Raw genomic sequence first — 14710 nt, forward strand, 5'->3', positions numbered from 1 at the left:
ATTTAGTACTAGTCTAGTAAACATTCTCTGATTTGCTTCTAATGCATTTACATCTTTCCCTAAAGAAAGGAGATATCATATATAATACTCCAGGGTCTCACCAGTTACCTGTACAAATGAAACATACCTCCTTATTTTTGTAATCAATTCCCCTTACAACAAATGACGACTTCTATTAGCCTTACTAATTACTTGCTACACCTGTACACTGGCCTTTTGTAATTCATGCACCTGAACACAGATCACTCTGCAATCTCTCACCATTTAGATAATATGCTTATTTTTATTCTTCCTGCCAAAATGGACAATTTCACAATTGCCTACATTATACTCCATTTGCCAGAGGCAGCACAGTGGCAGCGGTTAGCACTGCTGCCTCTCAGCACCAGGGACTTGGGATCAATTTCAGCCTCAGGTCACTGTCTGTGTGGAATGTGCACATTCTCCTTGGGTCTAAGTGGGTTTCCTCCTGGGTGCTCCAGTTTCCTCCCACAGTCCAAAGATGTGTCAATTAGGTTGACTAGCTATGCTAAATTAACCACAGTGTCAGGAGATTAGTTGGGTAAAAACGTGGGGTTGTGGGAATAGGGCCTGGGGAGGATTGTGGTTGGCACAGACTCAATGGGCCAAATAGCCTCCTTCTGCATTGTGGGGAATTCTATAATTTTTCCCCATTCAATTAAGCTATGCTGCTTTGAAGCATCATGTTCTCTTCACAATTTATTTTTCTGTCCATTTTTGTTTCACATTTGTGACCATACCATCAGTCCCTTCACCTAAGTCATATTTATAAATTGTAAAATGTTGAGACCCCAGCACTGATCTGTGACACATCACTCATCACATCCTAGCAAATAAAAATGGGCCCATTGCGTCAACTTTTTCTTGTTAGTTAGCCAATCTTGAATTGATGCAAATATGTTAGCCCCTAATTTATGCAATGTTGATCACTGTTTTATTAAAAGTAGTCAAGTGGATTTCAAATACACTAGGGGGAGGCAAAGTGTTGTGGTATTGTCACTGGACTAGTAATCCAGAGCCTCAGTGTAATGCTCTGGGGACCACAGTTTGAACCCCACCGTGGCAAATGATGCAGTTTGCATTCAGTAGATCTCTAGAATTAAAAGTCTAATGATGACCATGAAACAATTGCCAATTGATGTAAAAATCCATCTGGTTCACTAATGTTCTTTAAGGAAAGAAATCTGTCGTCTTTACCTAGTCCAGCCTCCATGCGACTCCAGATCCACAGCCACGTGGTTGACTCTTAAATGTCCTCAAGGATGGGCCAATAAATGCTGGCCTAGCTAGTGATACCCACATCCCATGAAAAAAATTAAAAAATAATAATTTGGCACAGCTTATAGCACACTCACCTCTCAAGTCAGAAGTTTTAATTCAGAAGGTCTTATGTGTTTGAATGCATAATCTCATACTTCAGTACAGCACTGAGGAAGTGCTGCATGGTCAGAAATATTGTGCTATAAGCAAGATCGATCTGTTCAAATGGACAAAGATCCAATAGGAGCAAAGAGCCTTGTAACATGACCAATATTTATCCAAGTAACATCACAAAATGGATTAACTATTCATCTCAATTATTACTTGTGGGACCTAGCTGACATGCTTGTTTGAACAGTGATTTCACTTCAAAAGTAATTCACTAGCTATGAAGTTTTTTGTAATACTGAGGATGTGATGAAGAATATAGAAATATTAAGCTTTTTTCCCTCAATCTTATAACTTTTATAGAAAAGGTATTCATCAAAGGAGGGCTTGAAGTGTTATCCATAATAGTAACTGACTATCACAAAAATATTTTTAAAAAGTAGTTTGGATTTAATAAAACACATTTGTGAAAACACTGCAAAGCAGGACTCTTGCCTGCAGCTGCACACTGTACCATTTCCATAAATTTATTGGGCCACCAGGACAGCTATTAATTAATTCACGCTGGTCAATTTTTGGATGTGCTGATCATAGCTCAATTTTGTGCCCTGGTAAAACTATGATATAATGATCAAGCAACCCAAATTCTTGTCAAGTCTATATTGTTATACATATAGAGAGTTTGAATATATTCAAGAGCTATGAAAACAATGGATTACACATGAACTAAATTACAAGTTTCTCATTCCCTGAAATATGTAAAATAGGCATGCATTCAGCATGGCTTACAGCTATAACATAAGGTTCCAGGGAATTAGAATTACAATATCTGCCCCGAAAGTTGATTACATAATTATTGTTCTATTTGAATGAAATTCATAAACGCCAAGTGTTTGGTGTCAAATGAAATAAACAGCACTGCTTAAAATTTTAACCCACAACTATTACAATGCGCCTGGTGTGGAAGGCAAGGTTTTGAAATATTAAGAACAAAATTAAGTAACTTTATTATTCATTAAAATTACACATCTTCTATAAAACTACCTAATTCTTCCTTCACTTTTAGGTGTACAAATAAAGAGAAAACAAACAAGTCATTTGGGATACACCACTACAATTTTCTGCACGTTTGGCTTCCCCACCCTGCAATTAATGGCTGGGAGAGGAGGCAAAAGTGAACGTGAATTCATGGGCCTAACCGGTCGCTGCATCACTTAAAACTTGTGCAGATACGTTAAAATGCGCATTTTTGCTGACTGAAAAGCAGGGAGTTCGCGCGTCAGAGCAAAGACAGTGGGATCAAAATGACGGAGCAATATTGAAAAGAGGGGAAATAAACAATAAAGGCTTTTGAATCCCCCACCCACTAAACAGATATATTAATAAAATCACCAGGGAATCGCCTGAAGCTGCAAACAGCTGGGAAGCCGGGAGTGGAAAGGAGGCTTACAGAAACTATTGAGAAATAAAACGACAGAGATAGAGATTATTATTGAAAGACAAATTCCACCCCCCCCCCCCGCGCCTTATACTAAGACAAACAGGGAGAGACAATTTTTTTTGGGGGAAAAAAAACAAAACCCTCCCTTACCAGCGGCTATAATAAGACAGAAATAGATCTTTTTTGAACAACAAAAAAAAACAAAATCCTCCCTTACCAGCGGCTGTATTTCTGAGCGGGCTGTGGGCACTTGAAACCGATCGATTTCTTCCATCATTTTGAATGAGGAAATCGAGGCGATTCTGCGGCCTTGTCCAGTGTGTTTTTATATATATATTGAAGTGATTCCCCCCACCCCTAGCACACAGTTGAGTATTGAGTCAGGCGATGATGACTAGCTGCCTGTCTCCCCCCCCGTCTCCCTCCCTCCCGAGCCACCGCTCTCATTAACTCATCCTCTCCCCGGACTGACTGAATGAGTAACCGCCTGCCGCGAGCACCAACCGCTCGCGCAACTCCCCGCAGCGACAGTGACTCAACCCCAGCTTCCGGCTCCGGAAGTGACGTCCACCAACCACCTCGCAGGACCTCCCCGTTCTCCTTCCTCCTGATCGCCAAAAACCCAACACACACATCCTCACGACCATTATCTCATTTTTCCTCGGTGGGAGAGCCTGTATAATAATTACTGGGGAATATATATGTATATATAATCGGGTCCACTGAAATTCTTCTTTTCAATTCCTCGGAATTTCAATTCCCCCATTCAGGCATCTCTGCAGGCAGCCCGGTTGCCCCCGGTTACCGCCGGCTGCTCATTCCCCACCCCCCCCCCCCCGCCCCCGGCGGATTTAACCATTGGGTATTTTGCCCCGATCATCCAGCGGATTGGTCTCATTGATACCCTTTCATTGTTTGCATTTGGAAAAAGGTATCGCTATCGCACTTTCTGAACTGGACATGGATTGTTTGGGCGGCGGATGGTGGAGGCTGCGGTTGCCAAGGTGACGAGATTCAACTTCCGGCTCTGCTGCAGCAGGGCGACAGATAGAGTTACTGATGAGAGTTAGAGAAACACTTAGTATTAGAGAGTTAGAGTTAGATTCACTTACTGTTCGGATTAGATTAACCTCTATTCACTGTTAGAGTAATCTCTGATCACACTTACTGTTAGAATAACTCTTGCTGTTAGAGACTGAGAGAAACCTCTATTCACTGTTAGAATTAGATTCGTTCTTACTGTTAGAGAGTTAGATTTAAATTCACTCTGTTCACTCTTACTGTCAAATGTAGACGAACCTCTGTTCGCTCCTACTGTTAGAGAGTTAGGGTTAGATTAATCTCTCTTCACTCTTACTGTTAGAGTTCGATTCACTTTCCTCACTGTTACTGTTACAGTTTGAGTTAGATTCATTCTCCTTAGTTTTATTGTTAGAGTTAAATTCTGCATTCTTATATTGGCCTGACATCAAGATGCCACCGAAAACGAAACCCAGATCGGTAATTGCAACAAACTTTTCTCATTATTTTTGTTGTACTTGTGAAATTTTTTTTGCTTTCTTTTATTTAAAATAATAATGACCTAATGTTAACTGGGATCCAGTATGATTTAAAGCTGTTAAGGGTGCAGGATCCAGGAGAATGTATTTTAGCCGGGATACAATGAGCTCTATATTTGGGGGAGGGGGGCATTGTGTGCTGGGGACAGGTGGTGGGTGATGGAAGTGTTTGTAAGGAATGAAGCTGGACAAGTGGGAGGGAGCACTTAGCTGGCAGTGATCTTAATTCAGATAGGATTAGAGAATTATGGAAAAGGATGAATGTAAACCCAGAATAAAAGTTTTCATTTGGGCAAATGCTGATTTTTATTAAACTGAGAGATGATCAATCTAAAGTGGGCTTTAGCTGAAAATAGTTACTTGAAGGTAAGTCAATATCAGAAAAAGAGGGTTCAGAACAAATTTCTTCCCAATAATCATGCAGGGTAACGGGGATTGAGTAAGGGAATGGGGCTGACTAGATTGATCTGCATAGAGCTGGCATGTATTCAAAGGGTTGAATGGCCTCTCTGCCTTAAATGATGTTGTGGATCTATATATTTACAGGACACTGATTTCATCTATGAGGGCTTTCTCCACAGTGTGGAAATGGGCAATTGTTTAACCTGAGTGGGCAACTTCCACAGAGTGGCAATCAGCATTGGAGTCAGAGCTCAGGTGGGGTGGAGTCTTGATGGGTTGAGGATGGGCAGTCAGTGGTGGAGGAGGAGGGTCAGGTCAGGCCTGAGGAAGATAGTCGGGGGTAGCTGTTGGCTTAGGGGGAGTTGCTTGGCGTTTGAAGTTTGGGGGCCCTCACATGGGGTTGGGAGCAGTCCCAGTAGGGAGGTTGGGGTTGTGCTAAAGGCTGTAGGAGTTTAAAGTTTATTTATTAGTATCACAAGTAGGCTTACATTAACACTGCAATGAAGTTACTGTGAAAATCCCCTAGTTGTCACACTCTGGCATCTGTTTGGTTACACTGAGGGAGAAATTAGCGTGGCCAATGCACCTAACCAGCACATCTTTCAGACTGTGGGAGGAAACTGGAGTGCCCAGAGGAAACCCACACAGATACGGGGAGAACATGCAAACTCCACATAGGCAGTGACCCAAGCCAAGAATCAAACCGGGATGCCTGATGCTGTGAGCCAGCAATGCTTATCACTGTGCCAACGTGCCATTCTCTAGGGACCTGGGATGGGGAAGGGGCAGGGTAGACTATCTTCCAGAAAATTCAACTTTGAAGGGCAGACTATATCTCCCACATGGCTGACTACATAATACCCAAGCAGATCTTCTATGGATAACCATTACATGGCAAACAGAATCAATGTCTCAGTGCAAAAGTTACAAGAACGCCATTAAAAAGGAAGCCTTTCAAACTTGTGCATTGCAGACCATTTCTTTTGAGAAAACTACAGCTGACTGGCTCAATGGAGGCAAATAGTGAAGTTTGGTGCAGCATGATTCAAGGACTATCTGTGCCAAACCTGCAATAGATATTGTGCCTGGATGAAGAGCATTGGTAGGACAATTTCAAAGGATCTCCCAAGTACCAACAGGGACAACTTGAATTGCCACTTCTGAGGACATTCATATCAATCTTGCATTAAACAGTTCAGTCATGATAGGGAGACCCACAGAAGACAAGACTACAGATTGGACATTCTTGAATACCAAAGAATCTACCACCACTGTTATCCTTCTGGAAACACTGAAATGTGAAGAAGGTAGCTCTGTTTTGGTAGGCCTAGCCTCTCTCTTTTGGAGATTCGATGCAGACTTGATGGTCCAAATGGCTTCCTTCTGCATTGTAAGAAGTCTCACAACACCAGTTAAAGTCCAACAGGTTTATTTGGTAGTAAACACCACTAGCTTTCAGAGCGGTGCTCCTTCATCAGGTGAGTGGGGGAGCAGCGCTCCCAAGGCTAGTGGCGTTCTTAATGTGGCGTTCTTACTGTTCTTACTTCTTTCTGTGTTTACTCCAGTCCAGTGCCGGCATCTCCACATCATTCCTTCTGTGTTGTCAGGGTTCTTTGATTCTATGACAATTTACTCTGCACAAGCATCAACTCCCTTTCCCAGTTTCCATTTTGACCATTAGCAGCCAATTACCTCATAGGCTTCAGTTCACAGTGCGTAGGAGCAACAAAACTGGGTAGCTGGAACTAACATACACACAAAGCTTGCAGCACATTCATAGCAGTTGGAGAGTTGCAATAATACACTGATTTAGAAAAGTTTGGAAAAGCAGAAGAATCATTAGAAAAGATTGTTGTGGAATATATTGTGAGTCATGCTGATTATCATTTATTGCAAAGGTAAGGAAAATTGGTGTGTGTACTGAGAAGGAAAGGATTCTTTGTTCACTATCATGATAGGAAAGAAAGACAAAAACAACTTCTTTCCTCTCATCAACAGTCCATAAGCAGAAGGTGCTTTTAAATTATTTTTTTAAGTGGACTGTGGTGTATTTTCCCAAACCCCAATTTTTGTGTTCAATTTACTAATAACTCTAATAATCCGACAAATGATAATTGCTGTGCAAACCAAATCCCAGATGGAACTTGATCCATGCATCAAAATAATGAGAAGATAAATTTACTGAATTCAGAAGCCACCAATTCCAGTAACATTTTGGGATTTTAAACATTAAATTAAAACATTTATTAACAAAAGAAAATAAAACTTAAATGTATAGGCTTATATTTACAGTTAAAATTCATCTCATAAAGCATTCCCCCAAGTAGACTTGCTACTTGGTTCGACTTACAAGTAAACACCTTTTAGGCAACAATCCCTTATAGATGTTTAATTGTAAAAATTCCAGTAATATTGCCACAAGGGAAATCTGCTGTTGCTGTATTTCAGGACTTCTTACTCACTCGCACTTTGCTGTGGAAACTCAAGAAATTTCAAAACAATACCCTGTTTTCTGAAAAATATGATGTGGCGATGCCAGCGTTGGACTGGGGTAAGCACAGTAGGAAGTCTCACAACACAAGATTAAAGTCCAACAGGTTTATTTGGCAGCACTAGCTTTCGGGGACTCAAGCTTCTTCATCAAGTGAGTGAGGACTTGTGTTCACAAACAGGGCATATAAAGACATTAACTCAATTTACAAGACAATGGTTGGAATGCGAGTCTTTACAGGTAATCAAATCTTAAAACGTACAGATAGGAGAGAGGGCCAAGCACACGTTAAAGAGGTGTGTATTGTCTCCAGCCAGGACAGTTAGTGAGAATTTGCAAACCCAGACAAGTTGTGGGGGTTACAGATAGTGTGACATGAACCTAAGATCCCATTTGAGGCCGTCCTCATGTGTGCGGAACTTGGCTATCAGTTTCTGCTCAGTGATTCTGCGTTGTCATGTTTCGTGGAGGCCATCTTGGAGAATGCTTACCCAAAGGTCAGAGGCTGAATGCCCGTGACTGCTGAGGTGTTCCACGACTGGGAAAGTGAACACTCCTGCCTGGTGATTGTCAAGCAGTGTTCATTCATTAGTTGTCATAGCGTCTGCACGGTCTCCCCATTCTTCGGGGTATCCTTTCCTGCAGCATATCAGGTAGATAACGTTGGCTGTGTACCTGGTGGATGGTGTTCTCAGGTGAGATGATGGCAACCATGTCAATGATCCGGCATGTCTTGCAGAGGTAGCAGTGGCAGGGTTGTGTGGTGTCATGTTCTCCTGAAGGCTAGGTAGTTTGCTGCGGACAATGGTCTGTTTGAGGTTGTCTTCAGGAGAACAGTGACCATGACACCATACAACTCTGCCACAGCAACCTCTTTAACCTGTGCTTGGCCCTTTCTCCACTCATATTGTCTGTACCTTTTAAGATTTGATTACCTGTAAAGACTTGCATTCCAACCATTATCTTGTAAATTGAATTTGTGGGTTTATATGCCCTGTTTGTGAACATAAGTCCTCACTCACCTGATGAAGGAGCTTGAGACTCCGAAAGCTAGTGCTGCCAAATAAACCCATTGGACTTTAACCTGATGTTGTGAGACTTCTTACTGTTCTGAAAAATAGACACTTTTCTGATTTGGCTGGGAAGCTTTTTCACTTTGCCCCTTCGCAACTCATTACCCAGCACAGAGTGACATCCCTGAAGGTCTCGCATCACAAGCCCCAAATACAGCTGTCTTCTGAAGTATTCTTTTTGCCTCTTTCACTTTGGTTCCACTATCCATGGCCCCTCCACGAAATTTAACTTCCCAGAATATAAAAACTTTCATGTTTTCCTTATTTTCCCTGACTTCTGCATCAAATATAATTTAGTAATCTTGCCTTATTTACTTGTGACCTTTTCCAGGTTGTAAACTCTTTTTCTCTGCTTTGAAATTCAACAATTAAAATTCCAAATCTCACTTCTCTCTTAACACAAATTTCTATGTACTGCTTATTTACATATAGAAAATTCACTCGTTATCCTACTTCAAACGCTTGCAGTTTAATTAAATCATTTTCACACACAGTCTTAGCAGTTTGTTTCGCAGAATAACAGAATAGATCCCCCTATATTAAATATAACGCCATCTTTAATCAAATAACCAGGAGTAATCTTGTCTTATGATCAACTCAGAAGACTGATTTATTTACCTGCAAACTCAGGGAGAAGTGTTCACAATATCCCACTCTATTACAGAGTAAGAGGGGAAGAATAGGAAAAATAAGAACATAAGAACATAAGAAATAGGAGCAGGAGTAGGCCATCTAGCCCTTCGAGCCTGCCCTGCCATTCGATAAGATCATGGCTGATCTGAAGTGGCTCAGTTCCACTTTCCCGCTTTCTCCCCATAACCCTTAATCCCCTTGCCTACCAAAAACCTATCTACCCGCGTCTTAAATATATTAAGCGAGGTAGCCTCCACCACTTCAACGGGCAGAGAATTCCAGAGATACACCACCCTATGAGTGAAGAAGTTCCTCCTCAACTCTGTTCTAAACTGCCCCCCCCTTTATCTTGAGGCTGTGCCCTCTAGTCCTGCTGTCCTTTCTGAGCGGGAAGAACCTCTCCACCTCTCCCCTATCCATCCCTTTCATCATCTTAAACGTCTCAATAAGATCCCCCCTCATCCTTCTAAACTCTAACGAGTACAAGCCCAGTCTATTCAGCCTCTCTTCATAGCTCAACCCCCTCAACTCCGGTATCAGCCTAATGAACCTCCTCTGCACTCCCTCCAAGGCCAAAATATCCTTGCACAAGTGCGGTGACCAAAACTGCACACAGTACTCCAGCTGTGGCCTCACCGGTGCCCTGTACAGTTGCAGCAAGACCTTCCTACTTTTATATTCAATCCCCCTCGCTATGAAGGCCAGCATCCCATTTGCCTTCCTGACTACCTGCTGCACCTGTAGGCTGGGTTTTTGCGACTCATGCACAAGGACCCCCAGGTCCCTCTGCACCGTAGCATGCTGCAGCCTTTCGCCCTGTAAGTAGTAGTCCTTCCTACTATTATGCCTGCCAAAGTGGATAACCTCACACTTGCCAACATTGTATTTCAACTGCCAGGTCCTTGCCCACTCGCTCAGCCTATCTAGATCCCTCTGCAGACTTTCTACACCCTCCGCACAATTTGCTGTTCCACTTACCTTTGTGTCATCAGCAAATTTTGACACCTTACACTCTGCTCCCTCCTCCAGATCATCTATATAAATGGTAAATAGCTGAGGCCCCAGCACCGATCCCTGGGGCACTCCACTAGTCACCAACCGCCAATCCGAATAGCACCCATTGACACCCACTCTCTGCGTCCTATTTGACAGCCAATCCCCTATCCACGCTAACACCTTACCCCCAACTCCATGCCCCCTAACCTTCTGTAACAACCTATTGTGTGGCACCTTATCAAACGCCTTCTAAAAATCGAGAAACACCACATCCACTGGTTCCCCTCCATCCACCGCACTAGACATATCCTCATAGAACTCCAATAAATTCGTTAGACACGATTTCCCCTTAACGAATCTGTGCTGCATCTGCTCTATCAAACAATTCTTCTCAAGATGCCTCGCTATTTCCTCTTTGATGATGGATTCAAGCATTTTTCCCACAACAGGCGTTAAACTAACCGGCCTATAATTCCCTGCCTTTTGCCTGCTACCCTTGCATTCCAACCATTATCTTGTAAATTGAATTTATGGGTTTATATGCCCTGTTTGTGAACATAAGTCCTCACTCACCTGATGAAGGAGATTGAGACTCCGAAAGCTAGTGCTGCCAAATAAACCCATTGGACTTTAACCTGATGTTGTGAGACATTAGCCGTTTTCCAATCTTCCGGCACTTCCCCGGAATCCAGCGAGGTTTGGAAAACAATCAGTAAGGCATCCACTATCACCTCCGCCATTTCATTCAGAACCCTGGGATGCATTCCATCCGGTCCTGGGGACTTGTCCACCATCAGTCCCACTAGTCTGTCGAGCACTACCTCTCTAGTAACAATGATCTCATTCAGGCCCTCCACTCCTACCATCTTTCCATCGTTAACACCCGGCAAACTATTCGCATCCTCCTTTGTGAAGACCGAAGCAAAAAACTTATTCAAGGCCTCAGCCATTTCCTCATCCCCCACCACTAAATCCCCGCTCTCATCCTCTAAGGGTCCAACATTCACCCTAGCCAGCCTCCTCCTTTTTATATATTTGTAAAAACTCTTACTATCCTTTTTTATATTTAGCGCTAGCCTAGATTCATAGTCTATCCTTCCTTTCTTTATCAACTTCTTTGTCATTCTTTGTTGATATTTGAACCTCTCCCAATCCTCTTCTCGCCCACTACTTTTAGCCACTCTAAACGCATCAGCTTTTAATTTAATACTCTATCTCCTTCGTTATCCATGGCTGATTATCTCTTCTCCTACGATCCTTCTTTACCATTGGAATAAATTTCTGCTGGGCACCAAGAAAGATCTCCTTAAAGATCCTCCACTGTTCCTCAGCAGACCTACCTCCTAATCTGCGCCCCCAATCTACATTCGCCAATTCCTCTCTCATCCTATCGTACTCCCCTCTGTTCAAACAAAAGACACAGGTCCGGGATCCTACTTTCTCATCCTCCATCTGCATCAAAAACTCCACCATACAATGATCACTCTTCCCAAGAGGATCCCTCACAACAAGGTCCCTAATTCTACCTGCCTCATTACATAACACCAGGTCTAAGATAGCTCGCTCCCTCGTCGGCTCCAGCATACATTGTTCAAGGAAACTATCCTGGCAGCATTCCAAGAACTCTTCCTCAAGCCCATCGCGTCCAACATGGGTCGACCAATCAATATGTAGATTGAAATCCCCCATAATTATTGCCGTTCCATTCCTGCACGCATCATTTATTTGCGCATTTATAGCCCGCCCCACCTCCAGGTCATTATTTGGGGGCCTATAGACCACACCCACCAGCGTCTTCCTCCCCTTGCTGTTCCTAATCTCCACCCACAATGATTCCACGTTCTGCTCTTTGGCGCCTATATCTTCCCTTACTACCACCCTGATACTATCCTTAATCAGCAGAGCTACCCCACCGCCCCCCCCCCCCCAACTTTTTCCTCCCGTCTATCCTTCCTAAACACTTGATACCCCGGGACATTCAGCTCCCAGTCCCTGTCACCTTGCAACCACGTCTCTGTAATGGCCACCAGATCATATCCATTTGTGCTGATCTGCGCCACCAGCTCATTCACTTTGTTCCGAATGCTTCGTTGAAAGCTTTACAACTATGATATTAAGAACAAATGAATATTAGTTCATGTGATTATCGGCATCAGAGTCCAATGAGGCGTTTAGTAGGAACTCAAATTTAGTTCACTGAAGACCAGAGTTAAAGAGTTTTCTTTACATTTGGTACTGCCACTGCAAGATGAAGTTGGTACACAGCGACAGGATCAGTTCTTTAGGCGACGGTAGGAAATCATAGTCAGGGTTTCCTCTGGGAGCTCCGGTTTCCTCCCACACTCCAAAAATGTGTGGGTTAGGTGGATTGGCCATGCTAAATTGCCCCTTAGTGTCCTGAGATGTGTAGATTAGAGGGATTAGTGGGTAAATATGTAGGAATATGGGGGTAGGGCCTGGGTGGGATTGTGGCCAGTGCAGACTCGATGGGCCAAATGGCCTCTTTCTGCACTGTAGGGTATCTATCTATGATTTCAGCTACTGAGTTGCGTAGAAGGTGTCAACCAAGATAGTAGTGGCCACTGGTGGCAATAAGAAACTTTTATTAACATGAGTGATAAAAGTTAGGTGTTATGGCAGACTGATGAGAAATAATGTTACGACTGCTGCCTGGGAATTTAGCTAATGTTTATATTATTCTGTGATAATTTTTGCACACTGGCCAGACATTAACTGATTAGTAGCCTTTGCAGTGCATTAGTTGTTCTCCTGCCAAGGTGTGAATGAAGGTCTACAGGTATCATATCCTATCTATTAGCATCTCCCTGTACTTAAGAAAATCTTTAATTTGAGTTCCTTAAGTAATTGCGATTTTACATTTTTGTGATATAATGTTACACTAATATCAATAATTTACAATATCTTCCCAACAGGTTAGTGTCCCACCTCCAGTTCAGTCTGCTAAAGCTATATCAAAGAAGTCCAAGAAGGTAAGGAAGTTTGATTGATAAGTTAATTTGAAAATGAACATTTTAATATCACCAGTGTAAATAATTAATCTCACATTAAAAGCACTATTATTCAGAAAAATATTATCCATCGAGAATGAGACTAGCTAAGAAACTAATTCAGAGATAACTTGTTAAAAGTGACAACCCAGAAATGAGATTATCTTGTACCCATTTTTTGTGTAGTAATAAGTGCTTCCAAAATGACAGGCAGGAAACTCATGTTTATTATGACTGGAGTTGTACTGCCAACATGTTGGATTGTGCTTGTATATAGGTCTTCAGTGCCCATGCTAAAACAATGGAAAATGCTGTATAATTTTATAAATAAAGGTGGTACACTTGTTGCAGGACTCAGCACTTGCTTCAGCATGTGTTAAAGTTGCGTAGCGATTTGTGGCATTAACAACTCTTATTATTTATTCATTAGTCACAAGTAGGCTTACATTCACTCTGCAATGAAGGTACTGGTGAAATCCCCTAGTCTCCACAACCCCAGGCCTGTTCGGGTACTCTGAGGGAGAATTTAGCATGCCCAATTCATCTAACCTGCGCATCTTTGGATTGTGGGAGGAAACTGGAGCACTGGGAGGAAACACACGCTGACTTGGGGCGAATGTGCAAACTCCACACGAGCAGTGACCCAAGCTGGGAATCAAACCTGGGTCCCTAGCGCTGTGAAACAGCAGTGCTAACCACGGTGCCTCCAAAGGACCATTGCACGGAATTACTTCAAAGGTTAAGAATTTAAAAAGATTTGTAATTTCAGGCTGCTGACTTACCTTCGTAGAAGTCATAGAAAATTTACACCACTGATGAAATTAAATAAGAAAAGAAAAAAAAATGAGGGGGCAGTAAACAGAAGGTTGTACTTATAGATTTTGATGAGGAAAAATGGGCATGCACAGCACTGTATGTGAGTATCCTGGTCACTATGGTCACTTTCAGGATACAAATTGATATCAGTGACATATTGCAGTTTGCAAAACACCTCTGCATCGGGGTGTAAATGAGCTACAATCAACCATCACCATTTCACCTTAATTTATGATTTGCGATCTTTTCTCTAGCTTCCTGGGGTCCAGGCTTTGACATTTTTTCCCTAATCTCCTCTTCCACATTTAAGTTTGACCTCAAAAAACTCAATTTTGTTTCAGCTTTTGTTCACTTCTTCTAAGAATTCCATTTTTGATTTGCTCCATTTAGTTTGGAAATTTGCTGGCTAAATAATGGTGTAATATTTAGAAGGAATTTTGTTATAACACCTAGGGCCCGATTCTTCCCCAAAAAATTCTAAGTGCTGGACTGGCGGGAAAAATGGTGTAACTTTTTCAGTGGTTTTTTTTCAGTGCTTCTTCAGACTCGACTCTCCCACACTCTGTGCAATGCAGAAGCAACAATCGTGAATATCATCAAAAGGGCCTATTCATGCCAAAGAGACTGAAATCAACAGGATGAGCGGGAAATCGTGCATGCGCACATCCTTGAGCGATCACTGAAAAACCTCACAGCATCAAGATCACTGCCCCCCCCCCAACCCATGCACAGACATCACTGCTCCCCTCCATGCTCCCCATACAGACATTGCTGCCCACCCGTGCCCTCCATACAGACATCGCTGACTCCCCCCCTCCCCATACAGACATCGCTGGGCACTCCCACACAGACATGGCTGCCCACTCACCTCGTGCCCCCACAGATCCGATAACATGGGTACC

At 42.6% G+C, this 14710-nt stretch overlaps 2 protein-coding genes across 3 annotated transcripts in view; one reads left to right on the forward strand and one right to left on the reverse strand.

The window, feature by feature from the left end:
• fam219aa (family with sequence similarity 219 member Aa) overlaps nt 1–3219 on the reverse strand; it is a 70775-nt gene extending 67556 nt beyond the window's left edge. For both annotated transcript variants that reach the window (XM_080215890.1, XM_080215802.1), the window contains exon 1: nt 3048–3219. In XM_080215890.1, the coding sequence (XP_080072016.1) occupies nt 3048–3107 (60 nt within the window). In that variant the 5' untranslated portion in view covers nt 3108–3219. The remainder of the gene's footprint in view (nt 1–3047) is intronic.
• A 648-nt stretch (nt 3220–3867) lies between these two features.
• The window catches only part of dnai1.2 (dynein, axonemal, intermediate chain 1, paralog 2), a 258343-nt gene continuing 247500 nt past the window's right edge, over nt 3868–14710 (forward strand). The window contains exons 1-2 of the mRNA XM_080215680.1: nt 3868–4330; nt 12918–12974. Coding sequence (XP_080071806.1) covers nt 4304–4330; nt 12918–12974 — 84 coding nt within the window. The 5' untranslated portion in view covers nt 3868–4303. The remainder of the gene's footprint in view (nt 4331–12917; nt 12975–14710) is intronic.

This window comes from Carcharhinus amblyrhynchos, chromosome 1 (assembly GCF_965287045.1).
Source record: "Carcharhinus amblyrhynchos chromosome 1, sCarAmb.v2.hapA, whole genome shotgun sequence".
NCBI classification, from domain to species: Eukaryota; Metazoa; Chordata; class Chondrichthyes; order Carcharhiniformes; family Carcharhinidae; genus Carcharhinus; species Carcharhinus amblyrhynchos.